This window comes from Corythoichthys intestinalis, chromosome 22 (assembly GCF_030265065.1).
Source record: "Corythoichthys intestinalis isolate RoL2023-P3 chromosome 22, ASM3026506v1, whole genome shotgun sequence".
NCBI classification, from domain to species: domain Eukaryota; kingdom Metazoa; phylum Chordata; class Actinopteri; order Syngnathiformes; family Syngnathidae; genus Corythoichthys; species Corythoichthys intestinalis.
Genome location: NC_080416.1, coordinates 21,072,905 through 21,094,292, shown reverse-complemented (window position 1 = coordinate 21,094,292; position 21,388 = coordinate 21,072,905). Strand labels below are relative to the sequence as shown.

The following is a 21,388-nucleotide window of genomic DNA, read 5'->3' as shown; positions in this document are numbered from 1 at the left end:
GATTTTTTTTTAAAACTCAGGTTTAACATTTTTATCATAATAAAATGTACGTGATGTTATTCGCTTCCAAGAGGAAATAGTACTTTTAATTTGCATATTTATGTTACATAAGGACTTCAGTGAATATAATTTTCAACTTCAATAACCTCCCATCAACTCCCATGCGTCTGTCAGATATTGTGCTCACTAATGACTACTGCTTCATCTGACACATTCATTTAATTTTACGCCACTTGTCAATATCTGCAGCACAGTGGTTGCAATTCAAGCAGTTATGTTTTTTTTTTCTCTTTTTCTCATCGCCAGTGTCCTCTCACTATGCATTTCAATTCTCAAGGCATTTCTAGGCCGGTTGGGCGATGTAATCCCTCTATCGTCTTCTGGGTCTGCCCCAAGGTCTCAAGTCAGATGTGTACAGAATATATTTGCAGTTCATGCAGGAATGCATCCTGAGCAGATTGGTTATTGACCTCCAGAGTCTGCTTATGGTGCAAAGAGGAAGTTATTCTGGTCCACTCGGAAGCTGTTTTCTTTTCCAATAATATTAAAATTCTTATATTACATTTTAGGTTGAAAGCTAACACGATGTCACCTGATAGCCATGACCAGCAGTTACAAAATCCTACAATCTTCAAAAACATTCACTTCAATCCCTGAAATTTAATTTTTGCTTTAAATGTTTTTTATATAAAGTATCTGAACCTTTTGAAATTTATCAAATTTTTGCATTAAATCACAATGAGATGTCATCTGATTTTTGTCAAAATCACACAGATGAAAAAAAAGTGTCTGCTATCAGTAAAACCACCCAAACATTCATAGGTTTTCATATTTTAATGGAGATAGTATGCAAACAATGACAAATGGGGGAAAAATAAGTGAATCATCACATTTAATATTTTTGCCCCCCTTTTTGGCAGCAATAACTTCAACCAGACGCCTAAAGTAGGTGCACATCAGTCTGGCACATCGATTAGGACTAATCTTGGCCCATTTTTGTCTACAAAACTGCTGTAGTTTAGTCAGATTCCTGAGATGTCCGGCATGAATCCTTGTCTTTAGGTCATGCCACAGCATCTCAATGGGGTTCAAGTCTATACTTTGACTTGGGACCTCCAGAACGTGTATTTTGTTCTTCTGAAACCATTTTGAAGTTGATTTACTTCTGAGTTTTGGGTTATTGTCTTGTTGCAGCACCCATCCTCCTTTTAGGGTCTACTGTCTGACAGACAGCCTCAGGTTTTCCTGCAAAACATCCTGATAAACGTTTGAATTCATTCTTCCATTAATGATTTGAAAGTCGTCCAGGCCGTGAGGCAGCAAAACAGCCCCAAATCATCATGCTCCCTCCACCATGCTAGCCATGCGGTGGGGATGTTGATGAGCTGTTCCATTTTTCCTCCACACATGACGTCTTGTGTTACTCCCAAACAACTCAACTTTGGTTTCATTAGTCCACAAAATATTATGCCAAGACTTCTGTGGGATGTCCATGTGCCTTTTTGCGAACATTAAACGAGCAACAATATTTTTTTAGACAGCAGTGGCTTCCTCGGTGGAGTCCTCCAACGAGCACAATTCTTAGCCATAGTTTTACATATAATTGATGTGGGCAAACATATGCCAACGACTGTGCCAGTGATTTACCGTATTTTTCGGACTATAAGTCGCAACTGAGTATAAGTCGCACCAGCCATAAAATGCCCAACGAAGAGGAAAAAAACATAAGTCGCACTGGAGTATAATTCGCATTTTTGGGGAAATTTACTTGATAAAATCCAACACATAGAACAGATATGTCATATTGAAAGGCAATTTAAAATAAAAATACAATAGAGAACAACATGCTTAATAAGTTTATTGTATGAAAATGTTACATGATGCATGAAGAACGAAATGCAAACGTGGCCGGTATGTTAACGTAAAATAGCTATTAAGAGTTATTCAGATAATTATAGCATAAATAACAAGCTGACAAGTTCACCAAACCATCAGTGTCACTCTAAAACACAAAAGTAACATGTGAAATGATATAATAATGTGTTCATAATTTCACACATAAGTCGCTCCAGAGTATAAGTCGCACCCCTAGCCAAACTCTGAAAAAAAGTTATAGTCCGAAAAATACGGTATGTACTTCTTTAGCAGACACTCTAGGCTTATTTTTATCTCTCAGAGTATTCTGCGCTGACTTCATGGCATCATCTGTGGTGGACGGCCACTTCTTTGCAGGGAAGCAACAGTGCCAAACTCTCTCCATTTGTAGAAAACTTCTGACTGTCGAATTATGAACATCCAGACTTATGGAGATGGTTTTGTATCCTTTCCCAGCTTTATACAAATCAACAATCCTTGATCTCAGGTCTTCAGACAGATCTTTTGACCGCGCCGTGATGCCCATCGGACATTGCTTCTCATCAAGACACTTCTTACCAGGTGTGTGTTTTATAGTGGGCAGGGCAGCATTAAACCACTCAGTGATTTGGCACACACCTGACTTAATTGGTTAGTTAAAAATTGGTTTCAATTGCTCTTTAAATCTCCTTAGGCAGGGGTTCACTTATTTATTTCCTCCCCTTTTGTCATTGTTTGAACCCTATCCTCATTAACATATGAAAAACTATAAATGTTTGGTTGGTTTTAGTCTAAGCAAACACTGTTTTTACACCTGTGTGATTTTGACATCACATTTGATGGGGATTTTATGCAGAAATGTGAAAATGTGTTTATTTTCAATACTTCCAATGAATATGCTTATAATTGAAGGTACTCCATACCATGGCACTCAGGTTGGGTACCCAGCCAAGTCCCATTTGACAGGCACGTTCGCTCTGGAGAACCTTTCAACGTGTAACCCGGCTCACAGCTAAAGCGCACCACACTGCCAAGTGTGAATTCATCCCCCAAACGGATGCCATGGACTGGAACACCTGGATCCCCACACAAACCTGCAGATTCGCCTGGAAAGCAGAAAAGAGATGATGAAAACACTGATTGAAAAAAAAAAAAAAAAACTTTCAGGTTAGACTTCTTGAGCCTTTGCAGAACTGTTTACTATGATGGATATTTTTCTATTAGAGAGTGACATTAATGCAGAAGCTGGATCAGAGCCACAAGCCTTCCTTTGAAATGATCCATCTGACCAAAAGAGTACCTCTTTGCCACCATTAGCAATGCTTCCAAAATTAATTATATTTCATTACAGTTATTTTGTCCAACATGCAGGAAATGACCTTATGTCCCACTGATATATTCTACCTATAAAATGGCTATCGATTTAGTAGCAGTTCTTATTGCTGTCACATCCTCTATTTGCAATGCTCAGGTTTATGTCAGTGCAATTGTGCAGCAAACATTGGACAAAACTTGAATATTACTCTTCTATTTATTGCCTGTTTAGGGAATATGAACAACCCAGAAGTTGCCCATGATTGTTGTTAATTGTGACATAAAAACAACAGGTAGCAAAACACTGTACAGTACATGCAGCCCTGCATGTTGCGCACCCGACTTCATCTCAGCTTTAACTTTGCTCGTGTATTTTTTGGTTACATCTTTCTTGACATGTTGAACACCCACACTCCCCCAAGCATGAGTACACAAGTAAATGACAAAGGGAAGTAGGCATGCAGAGGCCAACATCTTTATCGAGCGTCATAAACAAGCTAGGATCTAGGCATCCTTAATCCTCTCTCTAATATAAGTGGAATAAAGCAGCTTTATGGCGGACACTATTTTTGCCCTTGGGGCCAATGAAGCAGAAAGGCAGCTGCTGCTTTTGTCTACCTAATTTACACATAACTTGCTAGCATCTGTTCCACCCAAAATCCCTATTCATTGGCCGACTATAGAAATGAATTATCACATTTTTTGGAGTCTCAATCTACATACAGTTCTAAGTTTAGACACTTATGTGGCCAAAGATAGCCAAGCTGGGAGTAGTTGTTACCTGAGCAGTGTGGTGGTGAGCCGCTCCACTGCCCATCCAGCTGGCACATACGCGTTGTATTGCCAATAATGGTACGCTGGCTGATGCAGCTGTAGCGGATGACTGAGCCCACGGTTCGACGGTCGCCCGAGATCAGGGCGTAGGGTGGTATATTGGGGCGATCACACAACACCACTGTCCAAATAGAATAAGTGAAAAAGGTCCATATAATGTGGAAAAGTAAATGTAAATTCCAAACGAAGACAAGCCACATGAATTGCATTTCCCACCAGGGGTACTCACAAAGGCACTTGGGCAAGGAGCGTTCCCAGGTGCCGTCCCCTTGACAGCCAATAGAGCTTGTTCCTAGCAGGTAGTAGCCCGGGTTGCAGCGGTATGACACGGTGGTCTGGAAGCTGTAGCGATGTGGCCCACTGGGTAAGACTTGTCTAATGCTGTTCTCTACATGACCTGGATCTGTGCAGTTCACAGCTGGTGAGAGAATGACCAGATGAGGGGAAAAGGTTAGTCATAATAGCACAGCTTGAACTGTTTTTCCTTGTTCATAAAGTATTAAGAATGGAACTTGTTGAACAATGACAGTCACTTTTCAGCCTACAATGGTGATCTTGATCATATTCTACTGCAGATTTAGTCTATCAAGTTTTATATGCTAGTTTCACTTTTCCAGGAACAATTCTACCAAACAGCCAGCTCAAACCCAATGAAGTTTCAACATTTGCTTCATTAGTCAGTGGTCTCTTGCAATATAATGCAGTGCAAGATATTGAAAAATTTACTGACTTGATTAATGACTTGTGCCGAATTATTCCATTTTGAGTATCTCAAAAAAGCAGGATATTTTATTTTTTCAACAATATCAACAGCTCACTGACTAACATTTACTGTTTAGTTTAAAATGCAAATCAGATTTGAATGTACAATGAAGCCAGACCTCGGAATGGCTTTCTAAACAGTGTCTACAACCTCCAGAGGAGCCATTACATCCCACCATGCCCTATTTATTTGCCAGATTCTGAATTGAGCCCATTGCTTGCTAATATGCTTCCTTATTTTCATGCAGCTCAATAACCCTTGATTCCCTCCTTATAGACCACTGACCTGAATTGCATTATTTAAAAATCGAGCAAATAACTATGCATATCAACAACTAATGTTTAAATCATTACAATAACAATTCAGATAAGTACCCCAAAGTAGCTTGTTTCTATTATTTTAAATAACAGAACTTCCTAGCATGATCTTCAGGGGTCATGAATTAAAAATCCTCTGGGTCCGAAATTAAACAATTATAACAATCTCGGGTCCGGAAATATTTTTAATGCTTCTTTTTTTTCCAAAAAAAAAAAAAAAATACAAATGGATCTTCACGTGACCATGCTGATAATTACAACATTCAAAAATGTAAATAAAATATAAAAAATAAATTTATAGTAAGTAACAAATAATATTTAATAATAATTAATTAGTAATAAATAATGAAGCGATCATATTGAGCCCTTAATTCCGCTATTTTTTGAGAACGGATGGCAGAGTTCATAGGGAAACTTATACTCATAGCGAAAAACCTGCTTGCTTCTTTTCATAGTACCCTTTCAAATGGCTGCTTTTTACAAGCGCTTCCGTTGTTCGGCCATTCCTTACTACGCTGCGAAACGTCTACACAACGCTCGGCACGCTTGCGCAAGCATCCGCACGTTAGAAGCGGCAAGTACTCACTATTTTTGTTTTTATTTAGTTTTTTAGAACCTTTTCATTGGCTCAAAAATACTCTTTGCATGTATTAGCCTCTCATACTTTTAACCACATTAGTCACGTAGCGTATTTAAACCGTCCTTATTTGGTATAACTGCATTTAAGTGTTTTCTTAAGGCATTTTTTAGTACGTTCTGCCTGTATGCATCCAAACAAAACAAGTTTAGCGCGCACGGTAGTACTTTGGGTGTCAAATTCGACTAATGTAGGACGTTTCGCCGATGCAGCAGATTTTGGCAGAACACCGTCTCTGAACAGATGAGGCATAGCGGTCTTGTGCTTCCGTCAGGTAAAATGAACAAAAATGTGTTGGTCTACTCCTCCTTAAACACCCTGTTTTCTGCATCTTGCGTAGTTTTGAGCACGCCATTTGCCGTACCTTTTCGCCTCTTCCTCCAACTTCATTCGGCTCAGTTTTTGGCTGTCACTCCGTGGAGTCTGGAAAGTGAGTGTGAGACATGCTGTTCTAAAAATAACTTTCAAATGCTTCACTCCCATTGGCTGGCTCACGCGTGTCACCGCTAAGGTTTTTGTTTGTTGCCCACCACCGCTCTGCAAACCCGCAGTAAAAAAATGATTTTTGTTGTTGCAACGTGTATTAGTCCGGACAGTTTGAGATCCGGTCCAGACGGCTTGGGGGTCCAGAACCGGAACAAGGTTCCGTGACCTCTGATCTAGGCTGAGACCCCTGCCAACTATTGGACTTGTACCCAGTATTTTTTGTCATTTACTCATGCATACCATAATCATTAAACAGCAAATAAATATGAATAGTCGAAATGTATCGGTGCGGTCTGTTGTCGTAACTCAGCTTCCTGGTGATTAGAACAAGCTCGGTGCAATATGGATAAGTCCACAGTCTTGTATTCAGTGGAAATCATTATCTTTTGTTAAACTGACTCATACGCCAACTCTCAAAAGATCAGGGTTCACGATGCAAGCAGAGGTGAAATGAATCACTTTTTCTTTTCAATCTCAGAGGGAGAGCGAAAGGGAGCACAACAACAAAATATGCCTGCAATGTTCTACTTAATATTGTAAGCCTAATTTGCAGAGTGACCTTTAATGTAATTATGACCAAGCAAAGAGTGAGGATGACAGCGCAACCAAAACACCCAAACATTATTGGGTTAGTCACAGTGTCTCGCAAGTCAAAATAAATAAATACATGATGATTTATATATATATATATATATATATATATATTTTTTTTTTAATTTACAAATTAATGAGAGGCACACTATGCTCAAGTCCAACCAGCAACACAGCCGGGTGCACATTGCCCTGCAGAGTGGACAAATCTTGGCTGAAGGATTCTTGGTTGCCTGCTGTGGGCGGCGGTTTTTAGATCTCCCACTTCATTTCAAGTGGGACCAGATTCGCATTGCATCCACCTACTCTCAAAAATAACTTGTTCCTGTTGAACATTTTTCACCACACACTTAAGAAGCATTCGAAACACATTCAACCTCCTCCAGGTTCATAAATGTCAAAAAACATCGTATTCATCCTGCAGAATAACATGTATTTCACTAAAGCGTGTCCTTCATTTATTTAGTCACTACAAGACAGAAAAAAAAAAGTCACAATTTGGGCCCGAATGGAAAAAAAAGGCCTTTCACGCTTGCCGTGAAGCTTTCAGTTAGCTACTGCTTAGATGTTTTCCTTTATTCAAAATGAATACCCAATTGACTATTCTTGTTTTTTCCTCAAAGTACAAACTTGAATGATTCGAAAAGGCAAGTTGCAGGTTTCAACTTTTCAACAAAGAAAATATACTGAAAATAAACTGATATAAAAGGATTTTGATCTGGCATCTGTATGGGCAACTGTGGCTGCCACTGTCTGACGGTAGGACCCCGGAAGGACCCTGTAGCAGCTTGAAGGCAGGCTGCTGTAAGAAACATCCGTCTTGCCTCTTTTGTAAATATTGTAAGATTTTGTTTTAATCTTTTTTTTTTTTTTTTTTGTCATGCATGAAAGTGTGCAATTTGCTGTTTATCTTTCAGGTGAGCTTTTGAGTTGTATTCAGTCTAAATGATAGTGCAAACTTTTACCCTTGTATTTTTTTTCTTTTCTCTTTAACTTCACTTTTTCTTTTTTTTTTTTTTTTGGGTTACTTTTATCCAGGGTGAAAGTGGCTAGAATTACTTGCCGGAACTCCAGCCAGAAATTTTATGTATTTATTTATTCTTTCAAAAAAATAGCAATAACCCCAACCTCCATCTCCTAATTTTTATTTTCCCCTCATTTCCTCACATACTAAATACCAAATCTCAATTTTAACTACTTAAGAACATAGAATGTATATTAAAATTGAAGTTAATGTAAACATTGACTTTTTTTTCTTTTTTTTTTAAAATGATATAAGTAACATACATTCAGAAAAATATGTACAAATGACTTATATTATGCAGAGTGAAATGAAATATATTTTGAAGATTGCGCAAACATTGACTTTTTTAAATCTTAATGAAATGAATAAGTAGCCTAACATAAATGAAGAAATATAAGTCCAAAGTACACATTGACAGCTAAGATGTTCTGAACCTCCCCATCAGGGCAAATAAAACTAAATATGATAAATAAGCCTCCTCAACTGTTTCGTTGCTCTTAAAGATTTGATTCCTTTTCTGTTGCATTGCGCTTTTTTTGTCGCATCAATTCAACAAGCTATTTTTTTTTTTGCTGTTCCAGAAAACATGCACATTTGAACCAATCAGAGCTAACTATCTCTGCTGATTACATGTCAGTATGTCAGCCAATTCAACGGATAAATGAGTCAAGCCGTTTTGCTTTGCATTCGCACATTGATGTGACTCTTCATCGTCAGACTCGGATAAATGCAACAGCTGGGGAAACCTCCATGCCGTCCATGGAATAAAATAAATAATAAATATTGGTGGAAACGGATTACCCTACACAAGCACTTTATTATGCTTGTTGTTAACACTTGTGTATGTAAATCTGATGTTGGTAGATTGTTTTCTTCTTGGAGATGAAATGCATGCGTGGCAGCTTAGCGTTTTTATTTATTATTATTATTTTTTTATACACAGCCTTTTGACAGTTGTCGTCATATTTTCGGAATCAAAGCACTGTGTACCGGAACAGCAATCCGGCCTTGAATCTTATACCGGAACTGTGTTTCGGCCCTGAATCTTATACCGGAAATGCGTTCCTGACCGTTCTGGCCCACTTTCCCCCCTGCTTTTATCATTTTAAATGTTTTCTCACTATCCCACCTTTGCCTCAACTGCTGCTTGTCAGAGTTAGAGGTTTAAATGTATTGCATGCATGTATGCATAAAACATTTTTTTTTCTTAAATGCTTTTTTTGTTTTAATTAACAGTAGTGTTTCCTCATATTTGAGGCCTGTTACTCACTTTTACAACGAGGAAGAGGATTACTCCATTGCCCATTGGCTTGGCAGGTTGCCTTAACAGCTCCCTGAAGAACATATCCGGTATTGCAGACAAAACGGACACCATCATTTAAACTAAACTGTGTTCCCTGTGTAGTCCCAAAGGTGGGGTTACCCGGATGGCCACATGTGATAGCTGGAAAAAACATAAACGAGATTGGTAGTTTTAAGTCATTCAGTGTCATGTGTCCTACTCCATTTTTAGTGGATTCAACACAGTCAATTAAATGTATTTTCCTATGAAGGAAATGATCAATTACTTTGACATGTGGATACTTACGGACACACACTGGAGTTTGCCCTGACCATCGATGATCTTGTTCACAGATCCGCACAGAAACCCCGATGAGACGAAATCCTGGATTACACTGGTACACAACACTACCTCTATAATTGTAGTTCTCTCCATTAATTTGTCCATTCACAATAAGCTCAGGGCTTCCACAGTGGCCAGCTGTGTAAAGATTAATTAATATAGCATGAAGTCCCACAATGACATTTCTTTAAAGAGTTTTGAGAAACATTTCACTCACCCAGACACTGGACTTGTGTTCCACTCCAAAGTCCGTTAGACATGCACTCTCGAACTCGTGAACCCACTAAAGTGTAACCTGTATTGCAGGAGAAAATTGCTGTAGCTCCATACGCAGTCAGTGTTCCGATCTTGTTACCATTTGGGGGAGTCCCAAGGTCCCCACAAGAGATAACTGGAAGAAAAAAACATTGATTTGGAATCCAAACACAGTATTTGTTTGGCATCTCATACGAAAATATGGATTAGAACACTGGAAGCCATTTAACACTTACTGTTACAAACAGGCCGTGGATCTGGGTAGTTCCAAGTACTATTGGCTTGACACTGAATGACCCTTTGACCTCTGTAATAATAACCTGGGTCACATATCAAGATCATAATAGCATCATATTGATTTTGGGTTCCATAGATTAATCTCCATCGTCCGTGCACGACAGCAGAGTGGCCGATATCAGGGCACGTAACCGCTAGATGATTAAATATAGGAAATCATCAAAAGCATTCACAATTTATTACTGAACAACAAAAATCACTTGGGGGTACTTACGGACACATCTGGGAGGGGTCTCAAGTGGACTCCACCTTCCAGATTCCTGACAGATCATTGTAGTGGTGATTGGCCCTGCAAGTCTGAATCCTGGGTTGCAACGATATGTAGCCTTGGCTCCAAGACTGAAATCCTGACCCACAACGCTGCCGTTGACTGGAAGCACTGGCATTCCACAGGACATAACTGGCAAGGAAAGGAGGGTATTGAGAAGGAGTAGGCAGTTAAATCTAATTTAGAAGTTAAATAATACTTTGATTTTACATTTTTGTCCCTTTTTGGTTTGGCTTGACTTGATAATCTCAATAAAATTAAACATTTTTCGTTTTGGGAAGTGAAAGTGAGATCAGCACTTTTTGATCATTTGAAATACAGTGGGGCAAATATTAGAGAGACCTGTAATTGTCAACATGGGTAAACCTCAACTATGAGAGGCAGAATGTGGAAAAAAAAAAAAACAGCAAATCACATTGTTTGATTTTTAAATAATTTATTTGCCAAATCATGGTGGAAAAGAAGTATTTGGTCAATACCAAAAGTTCATCTTAATACTTTGTTATGTACCCTTTGTTGGCAATAACGGAGGCCAAATGTTTTCTGTAACTCTTCACAGGCTTTTCACACACTGTTGCTGGTATTTTGGCCCATTCCTCCATGCAGATCTCCTCTAGAGCAGTGATGTTTTGGGGCAACATGGACTTTCAACTCCCTCCACAGATTTTCTATGGGGTTGAGATCTGGAGACTGGCTAGGCCACTCCAGGACCTTGAAATGCTTCTTACGAAGCCACTCCTTTGTTGCCCTGGCAGTGTGTTTGGGATCATTGTCATGCTGAAAGACCCAGCCACGTCTCATCTTCAATGTCCTTGCAGATGGAAGGAGATTTCCACTCAAAATCTCTCGATACATGGCCCCATTCATTCTTTCCTTTACACAGATCAGTCGTCCTTTTGCAGAAAAACAGCCCCAAAGCATGATGTTTCCACCCCCATGCTTCACAGTGGGTATGGCGTTCTTCGGATGCAATTCAGTATTCTTTCTCCTCCAAACAAGAGAACCTGTGTTTCTACCAAAAAGTTTTATTTTGGTTTCATCTGACCATAACACATTTTCCCAGTCCTCTTCTGGATCATCCAAATGCTCTCTAGCAAACCGCAGACGGGCCTGGACGTGTACTTTCTTCAGCAGGGGGACACGTCTGGCAGTGCAGGATTTGAGTCCCTGGCAGCGCATTGCGTTACTGATAGTAGCCTTTGTTACTGTGGTCCCAGCTCTCTGTAGGTCATTTACTAGGTCCTCCTGTGTGGTTCTGGGATTTTCGCTCACCGTTCTTGTTATCATTTTGACGCCACGGGGTGAGTTCTTGCATGGAAACCCAGATCGAGGGAGATTATCAGTGGTGTTGTATGTCTGCCATTTTCTAATAATTGCTCCCACAGTTGATTTCTTTACACCAAGTGTTTTACCTATTGCAAATTCCCAGCCTGGTGCAGGTTTACAATTTTTTCTTTGGTGTCCTTCGACAGCTTTTTGGTCTTGGCCATAGTGGAGTTTGGAGTGTGACTGACTGAGTATGTGGACAGGTGTCTTTTATACAGATAATGAGTTAAAACAGGTGTCATTAATACAAGTAACGAGTGGAGCCTCCTCAGACCTCATTAGACCTCGTTAGAAGAAGTTAGACCTCTTTGACAGCCAGAAATCTTGCTTGTTTGTAGGTGACCATAATACTTATTTTCCCACTCAAATTGGAAAATAAATTCTTTAACAATCAAACAATGTGATTTTCTTTTTTTTCCACATTCTGTCTTTCATGGTTGAGGTTTACCCATGTTGACAATTACAGGCCTCTCTAATCTTTTCAAGTAGGAGAACCACAATTGGTGGTTGACTAAATACTTATCTGCCCAACTGTATATAGCACACTTGTATGCAAGAATCACAGATGATTCTTAACAAAACTATTTCCTATTCAAAAATCCAAAAAAGGTGGCTAAGAAACCAGCTTTTAATAGATTTTTCAAGTTCCTGTGTAGTTAATGAATCTACTTAATCAGCTAGTTGGTCTATACCTTGGCAGAGTGGCACTGGTGCATTCCACTGATAGATCCCTTGGGCAGTGCGGGTGCACGTGGCGCTGCTCTGGCCAATAAGTCGGAAGCCTTGGTCACAGCTGAAACGGAGAGTGCTTCCCAACTTGGTGCCTGTCAGACTGTGCACTGTGCCGTTTACAGGGTTATTGGGCGGGCTGCAGTATGGCGCTATGAAGGATGCAAAAGATTTGAATACACCATGTAAAGTAAGACAGAGAACAATATACATTTGTATCAGGAGTGTGACAAAATATTGAAATAGTGATACAGTATATTGCAGGGTTCACTAAATCCGGACCTCGGAGCAGATTTTCCTGTCGTGTTTTCCATGTCTCCCTCCTCTAACACACCTGAATCAAATAATCAGGATCATTATCAGGCTTCTGGAGATGTTGCTGATGACATAATCATTTGATTCAGGTATGTTAGGGGAGAGAGATGTAGAAAACACGTCAGGATAGAGATCTCGAGGTCCAGATTTGTTGAACCCTGGTATATTTTGATACTTTGCATCCCAAAACGTTATTGATACATTCATGCCAAGAATCGAGATATCGTTATAAAAGGTGACAATGTTTAAAAAAAAAAAAAATGGGGCCAACAAGTTGCAATCAAAATCTTCCACCATCATAGTGTCTCAGTTAACCCTATGTCTAGCATTGACAGTGCTCAACGCCCAATCCACTGGGACGGGGAAGGATGAACGGACGTTCATTCGAAACCAGAGCATTCACATTCACTCCTTCCAATTTTCGGGGCATGTACAGGTCACTTCCTGTCCTGTTAACCAAAATCAACAAGAAGTGACCCATAAAATGCCCCAAAATCAATATGAAGTGACTTAAAATCAACAGGTTATAACCTGAAATGGCCCAAAATTACCTCGTTGCCTTAACATCCTAGAATGATTTCCTGACCAATGTATCGACAATCGTTGTATCACCATATCGTGAGATCATCGCTATGAGCTTTAAAAAAAAAAAAAAATCGGCTTTCGATATCGGCTTTTCGATATCGGCAATCGGTTGAAAAATGTTTTTAGACATCGGTAATGGCATCGGCATTTCAAAATCTCATCACTCAACATCTAGCAATATCAATAACCATGGAAAAAAACAATTAGGTGGTCACGGAGGGAATGAAAGTTTAATGTGTACGCCACTGCAGAGGGACCAGGATTTCTTTTGCATCAGTCATGTCTGGATTATATAATGAAAGAGGATATACATATATGTTAGGCCGCTATGAAATTGGGAAAGATGTACAGCTAGGAAGGAGAGAATTGATTTGGAGTTTGTCAATACTTGCTGAGGAGGGTTATAAAAATGATGGATACATAATAATTGAAGTATATTATCTGCTTTTCTTTGGCTATATTGTTGGCTGTAATAAGCACACATTATTCCAAATGATTCTTGCAACAGGTTTGAAAGAATAACAGACTCTCAGGCAAGACCTCATTTGGTAAAAGGAAAAAAGCGGTTTCCATTATGGTTTATCTGAACACTGACTACCAAAGGTCTACAAATCAGACAAATACAAAGCTTACCAAGAGTCATATTAAAGACATAGACAGGCTAACTGCATGTTACATTGGACAGCCCTGTCCTGTCAGTCACCCTGAGTGACATCTTGGGAGCTTATTTAAATTCTTCACTTCAATCAGTGTCAATCTCATTTGCCTGCCTTTCTGTTATCCTTACTTCTCCTCTCTCACGTTTGCCTCTGAGAACATGTCTTGTCTCATTGCAATCAGCCAGGCAGCTCAAAGGATTCAGATTGACACGGGCAGGTGAGAAGATAGGAATAGGTAATAGGGAGATGGGAGCCACAAAGGGAGGAATATGAAGCACAAAAGAGATAAGAGGGGAGATAGTCAGAGCCACAATATAAGGTGTGTGTGTGTGTGTGTGTGTGTGTGTCACACAGTGAAAGGTGGCATGTTAAGAATAGAGGCCATGATGGTGCAGTGCTTGAGGAGATGTTTGCCTGTTGCAAATGCAATAATTGATGCATTGCTAAAGAAGACAAGGCGTGAATGCCAAATCTGCTTGTGCCAGCTGTTCCTCCCTCCCCACCACATTACTATCATGTTGACCATCGCAAATTGCGGGTTCTTGGCAATCAGGCTATCCATCTGTCATGTAACCTGCTATGGAAAACTCAATCATCGGTGAGGACAAATTGAAAGAAGCAAAGGGAGAAAAGGAAGATGAATCATCACACCAACATCGCCTTGGGAAGATGGAGTATTTACTTAGCACTGGGACAAATGATTCTGGCACAATATAATGTAGATTGTGATCTGGGGGAGTCTTAAGATTTTAAACCATAATTCATTACCATTTAGAGAAATGCTGAGTAAATCAAACGTCTATGAGGGGAAGTTCAAATGAATTAGAAGCAGCCCTTCTCTGATTTAACTGATTCTTAGGCATATGTTGCAGATGTTCTCCACTCCCATTAGGTTGTCATGGAGATGCTTCCTATTTCTAGCTTCAGTGATGTAGTGTGATTCTAAACTGGAGTACCAAACCAAAATAAGAGTTATTTTCCCAATGCTGTACGGGCTAAAGGAATGCAAGTTTGCTTTATTGTTTAAAGTGTCTAATTGAGTTTCCTTAAATGCACTTCTTACCTGAGTATCGTATACGGAAACCTTTGTGGCTGGTAGTGTGGTCAAAAGACCAGTGCAGATAGACTTTGTTACTAGAGCTCGTGATGCTCAATGGGCTGGAGTAGTTACCACTGAGAGTAATGAGAAGAGGACTCTGCCTTGATTGACCTGAAGGAAGAGACATGTTGTTTAGAAGACAAACACAAATAAAAGGTTAAAATAAACTGTTTTTCCTTTATTTTCTCTCTGTGCTGGGCTCAAGGTATGGTAGGTTTTATTTGCTGCTGCAAAATGATAGGTCGATGTACCGTAATTTTCAGACTACATGCCACATGCTAAATTTGAAACGAAAACCACATTTGTTCATAGATAAGCCACACTGGATTATAAACCGCAGCTGTCCTCACTGTATCATTAGATATTTACACCAAAAGATATTAACAGGTAACATTTTATTTGACAGCGGCATCATAAGACTGTCATAACACCAAATGAACGCCATGAAGCTTTGAACCAATTAGCTGCAAAGCTTCATTGCTTCAGGAAGCTTTATTTGGCCATCACTGCTCCCTTGGGAGACAGTCAACCTCTGGCACCACCTGCTGTCAACACGGTTGTCATCTAACATGCCTCCTAACATGCATTGCGGCGCTACAGAAGATTACAATCAAAATTCAAGTTCTGTGCTAATTATTTCTTCAGTTATTGTTCTAGTTTTTTCATTAATTGCTACTGATGGTATTTGCTAACAGTTTATTTAAAAGTGGCGCCATAAGACCATCGTAACTATGACATGACACCGTCGTGAGCATAAATGAATGCTTATGACAGATGTCATTTAGTGTCATCCGGCAAATCATCTAACTTTTGAATGAATATAAAATATCCAAGCTGGATATAAATGGAGTTAGTGACATAATTTGCTGGATAACACTAAATTACAACCATCATAAGCATTAATTAATGCCCATGATAGTGTCATTTCATAATTACAATGGTCTTATGGCACCACTGTCAAATAAAGTGTTACCAAATACCATAACAAGCAATTAATGAAACAATTAGAACAGTAACTGAAGAAATAATTACTATAGAACATGAATTTCCATTATAATCATATGAAACAATTAGAACAGTAACTGAAGAAATAATTACTACAGAACATGAATTTCGATTGTAATCATCTGTAGCGCTGCAATGCATGCTAGGAAGCATGTTGGTTGACAACAGTGTTGACTGCAGGTGGTGCCAGAGGTTGACATATGGCAGTCTTATGACGCCGCTGGATAATAAAGTGTTACCTATTAACCCAAATAAATCAACAAATAAGCCACACTGGACCATAAGCCGCAGGATTCAAAATGAGGGAAAAAAGTAGCGGCTTATAGTCTGAAAATTACGGTAGTTGTCACGTTAGAACTGAATCTTAAAAGTTTGAAGGATTAATAATAGAAATAATTTAAAAAGTCACATTTAAAATATTCTGCTGATGGAGTGAGAAGTTACATGCAATTTGTGGCACTTGTTTATAGTTAATGTCAGCTTTCTATATTCTGCCACTTAATTCTAAAAGAGTTCAAGAATATAAAATGGCTTTTTATATACCAACCCCACTGCTAACTTACTTGTTGTATCCTGTGCTACCTTATTATTAGGGGGATATTTGCTCAGTTTCCCTCATTGTTTGTCCTTGAGAGCCTGCTTTTAGTTGTACTTATATAAAAATGAATATGTAGTCTGCGCCTAATTGAGGAGGCGAAAAAAATAGTCATGTTTGGTTTGGCAGTCTCCAAAGTTAGTGAATCTCTACTCCTTTTATCTTTGAAAAAATATATACTAATCAGCAAGTCTTGTATATACCACCACCATTTACTGCTGCCAGGCTTGCTGAATAACCCTGTAATTATGTGCAAATGCACAAAGCAGATGCTGCAGCAAGACCATATGAAGCTCTTTGGTTCATTATAAGCTTTAATTGTGCATAGTGCTTATTGCTTTTGGTAAACACTGGACGTAAGTAAGTTCATTCAAGAGAAAACAGTATCTCACCATCAAAGATTTCCAGCTCATCAAATTGCCGGCTGGTCTGGAAATGTTCTATTGTAAAAGTGATATTGTAACCGGGTTCAACTTTGACAACCCAGGAGCATGACTCAAAATGAGGGAAACCGGTGCCTGGTGACTGGCTCATGATGACGCCTGTTGATGCTGTCAGTAGCTCATTCATGGGACATGTCACTGTTAAATCGAGACAAAAGAAGAAAAACGAGTTGGTCAAAGCAGAATTGCTTAATGCCAATTTGCTGATAATTTATGATCCTAATATATTTTGTTAATTCATTAACAGTTTAACTGCATGGAGCCTGATCCACAATATTGTTAGAGGGCAACTCGGTGTTGCTCAAAGTATATTGTAATTCGATAATTATTACAAACATTTAACTGCCTTCGAAGTTAGTCCAGAAATACAAATGTTTTTCTCTGTTATTAATGGATGGCCTCGAGCATTCTATTTTCCCACTCTTGGTGTGCTACAGATGCCAAATAAAATCTACCTGCAAGCAATATTTTTCATATTTGACATCTGTTTGCTCATTGGCTTAAGGTGTACTTCTTCGTCCTTGTGGACCTACTTCGCTTAGTGTTTCTAGTATGTTTCCTTTGTAATTTCAAATATACAAATACATGAAAAACTCAATGGGTCAAAAAATGGCAGAATGCCTTGGTTAAAACGTGTGTTTACAAATTATTATAAATGTTGTCTCTTACAGTTCATGGCGTGAAAACTAAGTGGGATTTATTGCATGAGGAAATCTTACAATGTCAGGTGTGTTGTTCACTGAATTGCCAATGACTTTCAGAGTAATGTTGGTTCATGTTGAATACTCAATAGCTCAGAATCTCAGCTAGAGAAGACATTAATATCATTATATATTATGTAAATTAATGAAATATTCCATTAGCAAGTGTGTACGGATGTGTGGACCCTATGATATGTATAAAACATGATAGCAATCCATGTGTAGATGCATTTAAGGGTGCACTAAGGAGAGTGGAGGGAAGAAATGTCTTTTGAGCACATTTACTGAATCAAATAATCATCATTTAGATTCATATTTCTAAAAATGTGTAAAATTGCATATATTTATTAACTCTAAAATCAATGTATAACCAATTGAATTTTGTTTTATTTCTGCCAAACACGGTGCCTTTCTATGTATGTTCATATTTATTATTTTTTAAAAGTCCAGTCTATTTTCCGACATAATTCACCTCCTTGATAATACGTATGCAGTAGCGTGTTAAGGAACAAGAAAATACAAAGAAGAAATGGGTCACAGAGCTAAATTTGTTTCCGCCATCATTCTGAAGATGATCTATTAAGGACTAATAGAGTAGGAAATTATGAAAGTGACCATAGAATGGAGGAAAACATCTACATCTATTGTTCATTTTATGTGAGTCCAAAACAAATAATTATAAAAATATATTTGAGAGAAAAAGCATGTTATTTTGCCTCATTCAAATCTTAATATCTGAAAATGTATGTAAACTAAAGTGCAATCACATTCGTAAATGGATGGCTTCTGGTTTTTGAAATGTAAATAAACCAATCTATTGTGATAAAACAACAAAATTGCAATAACTGCATTAACAATCAAAGTGAAGTCTAACTGTAACTGTAGTGTTGAAACAAATCTAAATAAGGGGAAAAAAATGCAATAAAATAATGCAAACTAGTTAAACTCGAGAGTAGCTGAGATCTGTCATGACATCGCTTGATTAAATGATATCTGGTGCCATGTAGCTTCGTGAATGGGTATATTGTCTAGACCGCGACTATAAGATGACCTCCTCTTTTTCAGTATTATTTCAATGCAAAAAACACCATCTTATATACAGGCCAATATGGTATTTTACTTCTCCCCTTTTCATTACATTGGTCTACAAGTAAAATGCTTCCATGATATAAGAACTAAGACGAAATTTGGGTCACTAAAAGAGAAAAATGAGGTCAAAGGAGTCAATTTGCTATAGTTTTTTTAGATACAGTATTTGGCCACAATGTTATAATCCAAGTAATTTAGGCGAAAATGGATATTAATTGAAATGGAAATGGTTATTTCTGGGTAAACATATCCACCTAAAAATTTCTACCTGTTAGAACTGTTGTGCATAGTAACCATTTATGCTTTCCTTATTATTGATAATCACCAGATAGGTTAACTTCTGCCTAATCATCCTTTCTTTTGTCCTGGACCATGTGCCCCCATGGAGTCTATTAATTCTATTCTTTGTTTTATGTTGTTTTCCTGCCCCTCCCATCCTTTTATCTTCCCCTGAATAAAGAGGGTTACTATCACAGCAACTAAAGAAGCAGCTACCAACCAACCAACCAGCCAAGCTAGGTGTCCGTAAACCTAGCTTCAAATCTATGGTCATATTTTATTGGTTCTTTCGAGCCAGGACGTAACATATCTGGACGACGCCTGCCAGCGGAAACTATCACCGTCCAAGTTTTTGGCCGTGGCAACTTTACAACGACCTTTTTCACTGAGAGGAGGTGATTTTTAGTATTTGTTGGCGTCCAAGGATTCACACAGTTCAGAAGTACAGAAGAAGAAAAAGCGAGAGGCAAATTTAGCTATTGTTGTATGAATGTGTGTGTGAAATAGGTTACATTTCTTCGAGTGGTAACTGGTAAAAATTAGGACGGTTCATGGAATCGTTCACAGCGTAACTCTCAGGAACTGGGTTTTGTATTCCTTGAGAAGTTGCTCTGAAATTATTAGGTTTCATCGGGTGTATAAAAGCCTTTGAAAGGCTCTCATTGAGACTTGGAAGAATACCTGAAGGCTGATTGTCATAAGGGGTTTGACGAAGTTTGGTATTCCTTGAAAAGTTGTTAAAAAATTACTAGGTTTACCATTTCAGAATATAATCGTGTATGCAAGACCTTTGACAAAATGTGCCATTTTCAATGTATTGTATAAATCCTGTCAAAATCAAAATGACAAGGTCAAAATCCATTAATGTACACAAATTTCATAAGCGATGGCTCACAGTTATATCCATCGCATGCCAAATGTATCAACTTTTATCTCTAAAGCAGGTATTTTCCAAATTTTTGTAGACCAGTGTTATGTGCTATATACAATGACATGATGTGTTCTTTAAATAAATGTTTTACTCTCTATTCTGTTTTTGTGTGTACGTTTTGTAAAACACTCAAATAAGGTATAATTACAGTCCATAAGTGACTTGTAGTGGTATGAAAAAGTATCTGAACCTTTTGGAATTTCTCACATTTCTGTAAAAAATCACCATAAAATGTGATCTGATCTTTGTCAAAATCACACAGATGTAAAACAGTGTCTGCTTAATTTAAACCACCCAAATATTTATGTTTTCATATTTTAATGAGGATAGTGTGCAAACAATAACAGAAGGGGGGAAAATAAGTCAATGAACCATCACATTTAAAATTTGGTGCCCCCCTCCCCCCTTGGCAGCAATTACTTCAACCTTCCTGTAACTGCAGATCAGTCTGGCACATCAATCAGGACTAATCTTGGCCCATTCTGGGATGTCTGGCATGAATCCCTGTCTCTGGGTCATGCCACAGCATTTCAATGGGGTTCAAGTCTGGACTTTATCTTGGCCGCTCCAGAACGTGTATTTTGTTCTTCTGAAACCATTCCGAAGTTGATTTAACTTCTGTGCTTTGGATCATTGTCTTGTTGCAGCATCCATCCTCTTTTTATCTCCGACTGTCTGACAGACAGCCTCAGGTTTTCCTGCAAAACTTTTGAATTCATTCTTCCAATAATGATTGGAAGTTGTCCAGACCAACAGGCAGAAAAACAGTCCCAAATCATGAAGCTCCCTCCAAAATTCTTCAGGGTGGGGATGAGGTGTTGATGTTGGTGAGCTGTTCCATTTTTCTTCCACACATGAGGTTGTGTGCTACTCCCAAACAATTCAACTCTGGTTTCAACAGTCCACAAAATATTTGGCCAAAACATCTGTGGAGTGTCCAAGTGCCTTTTTGCGAACATTAAACGAGCAAAAATGTTTTTTTAGACAGCAGTGGCTTGCTCCGTGGAGTCCTCCCAAGAACACCATTCTTGGCCATAGTTTTACATATAGTTGATGTGTGCACAGATATTTTGCACTGTGCCAGTTATTTCTGTAAGTCTTTAGCAGACACTCAAGGGTTCTTTTTTTACCTCTCTGAGTATTCTGCGCTGCACTGTTGGCCTCATCTTTGGTGGACGGCCACTCCTTTGGAGAGAAGCAACAGTGCCAAACTCTCTCCATTTGTAGAAAACTTCTCTGACTGTCAATTGATGAACTTCCAGACTTTTAGAGATGGTTTTGCATCCTTTCCCATCGTTATAAAAATCAGGATTCCTTGATCACAGGTCTTCTGGCAGCTCTTTTGACCGAGCCATGATGCACATCGGA

The 21,388-nt window shown here is 38.6% G+C and overlaps 1 protein-coding gene across 1 annotated transcript in view; it reads right to left on the bottom strand.

Annotated features, from left to right (window-relative positions):
- The window catches only part of csmd2 (CUB and Sushi multiple domains 2), a 295,070-nt gene that overhangs the window by 28,965 nt on the left and 244,717 nt on the right, over positions 1-21,388 (bottom strand). Inside the window, exons 48-58 of the mRNA XM_057828476.1 lie at positions 16,970-17,158; positions 14,942-15,088; positions 12,283-12,471; positions 10,211-10,396; positions 9,936-10,130; positions 9,662-9,835; positions 9,409-9,582; positions 9,091-9,264; positions 4,232-4,420; positions 3,950-4,123; positions 2,778-2,960 (exon numbers count right to left, since the gene is read on the bottom strand). Coding sequence (XP_057684459.1) covers positions 2,778-2,960; positions 3,950-4,123; positions 4,232-4,420; positions 9,091-9,264; positions 9,409-9,582; positions 9,662-9,835; positions 9,936-10,130; positions 10,211-10,396; positions 12,283-12,471; positions 14,942-15,088; positions 16,970-17,158 — 1,974 coding nt within the window. The remainder of the gene's footprint in view (positions 1-2,777; positions 2,961-3,949; positions 4,124-4,231; positions 4,421-9,090; positions 9,265-9,408; positions 9,583-9,661; positions 9,836-9,935; positions 10,131-10,210; positions 10,397-12,282; positions 12,472-14,941; positions 15,089-16,969; positions 17,159-21,388) is intronic.